The sequence below is a fragment of the Photinus pyralis genome, unplaced genomic scaffold (assembly GCF_008802855.1).
Source record: "Photinus pyralis isolate 1611_PpyrPB1 unplaced genomic scaffold, Ppyr1.3 Ppyr1.4_LG9, whole genome shotgun sequence".
NCBI classification, from domain to species: Eukaryota; Metazoa; Arthropoda; class Insecta; order Coleoptera; family Lampyridae; genus Photinus; species Photinus pyralis.
In genome coordinates this window covers 19,985,538-19,986,721 of record NW_022170878.1, presented here as the reverse complement: position 1 = coordinate 19,986,721, position 1,184 = coordinate 19,985,538, and the positions used below count along the sequence as shown (strand labels likewise).

The 1,184-nt window shown below is 38.4% G+C and overlaps 1 protein-coding gene across 1 annotated transcript; it reads right to left on the bottom strand.

Annotated features, from left to right (window-relative positions):
* Positions 1-309: 309 nt before the first annotated feature.
* LOC116180879 (pacifastin-like protease inhibitor cvp4) lies at positions 310-914 on the bottom strand. The gene is made up of 3 exons (XM_031501053.1): positions 758-914; positions 622-709; positions 310-574 (listed from the first exon to the last, which is right to left on the bottom strand). The coding sequence occupies exons 1-3, from the start codon at positions 894-896 to the stop codon at positions 445-447; spliced, it is 357 nt and encodes a 118-aa protein (XP_031356913.1). The 5' UTR covers positions 897-914; the 3' UTR covers positions 310-444.
* Between the last annotated feature and the right edge of the window lie 270 nt (positions 915-1,184).

Below are 1,184 nucleotides of genomic sequence, written 5' to 3'. Positions count from 1 at the left end.
GGAAATGCGCTAAAATTACTCGCTTCAGGACCAAAAACCAGTTACTCACGTTTTAATCTACCATTTCCTGGTTCTGTGGAACCGGTTTACAGATTTTTAATAAAAAAATAAAGAATATTACTTTGAATGTTCAATGTTCAGTATGTGAATTAGAAGCTTTCGTCAGAAGGGCCTAGTTCCCGGAGCCTTACTTTTGTTTTCCGTTCCAGCTAAGACTTTTGGGGTACCTCCAGAGCTTGAGCTATTTTTTAGGATTTAGGTGCTTGTGGTGGGACAACAGAACAACCTTGCCCACTCAAAAATAAGGGCAAAGAGAGAAACTTTATTTATTAAATAAATGCCTGCTTGTTATGGCAACAAGTGGCCTATCTTAAGACATAGGAGTATAAATGATTACAATGATATTTAAAAATAAATAAGATATGCTATGTAATGGATTTTATATTACTCGATTGGGCATTCGTGGTTAGTACAAATAGTACCCATACGCTTCACACACTCGCAATCGTTACAGCCAACCTTAGTCTTCGTACCGACCTCACATTTCTCTGGGTTCTCTCCATTCCCGTGCGGGCTATATAAAAGAGTTACATCGAAAGAAACTTGAAAAGGCATGCTTACCATGCCATCAGGGTGCAAGCGAGGTGTCCGCCGAAACAACTGCAGGAGTTACAGTTATTTTCCTTGTACGGCACCCCCTCCTGGCAAACTATAAGCGAAGTCTAAGATTCCCATTTTCTTATGCAAAGAAACTTACCAAACTCGCCATTTGCGAAGACGCAGGCAACACAAACGATGACCAAAACAAACAGTTGAACCTTCATCGTGCTACTTTGCTTTAGACATTTGGCGAACTGAGCTTTAAATACAATTCCCTTATCGCAAATGACAAACATAGATTAGCACTAGATTTTTGCTTAGAATTTTACCAATATTGATACTTGAACATGTAGATAAGTGAAGGTTGTCATTTTTTAGGTGTAAATATATATCTACTGACATTGGAATCATGTCGTCAGTAAACAATTTGTAAAAATAGGTCTTGAGGGCAAAACAAGGTTCTTGGTCAAATGACAGGTTGCTGACAAATAATTTGAAGCTTGAATGATGACGTTGGAACCTTGCAATCATGTCAAGACATACGCTTCACATCTTAAACCTTAAGAAGAAATCCGTGGAAGTTC

Bases quoted from the DNA above. Each gene is read 5' to 3' on its own strand.
- LOC116180879 (XM_031501053.1), bottom strand. From the start codon at position 896: ATGTTTGTCATTTGCGATAAGGGAATTGTATTTAAAGCTCAGTTCGCC. The intron at 710-757 runs GTAAGTTTCTTT...CTTCGCTTATAG, and splicing joins CTTCGCAAATGGCGAGTTTG to TTTGCCAGGAGGGGGTGCCG. The intron at 575-621 runs GTAAGCATGCCT...TCTTTTATATAG, and splicing joins GCTTGCACCCTGATGGCATG to CCCGCACGGGAATGGAGAGA.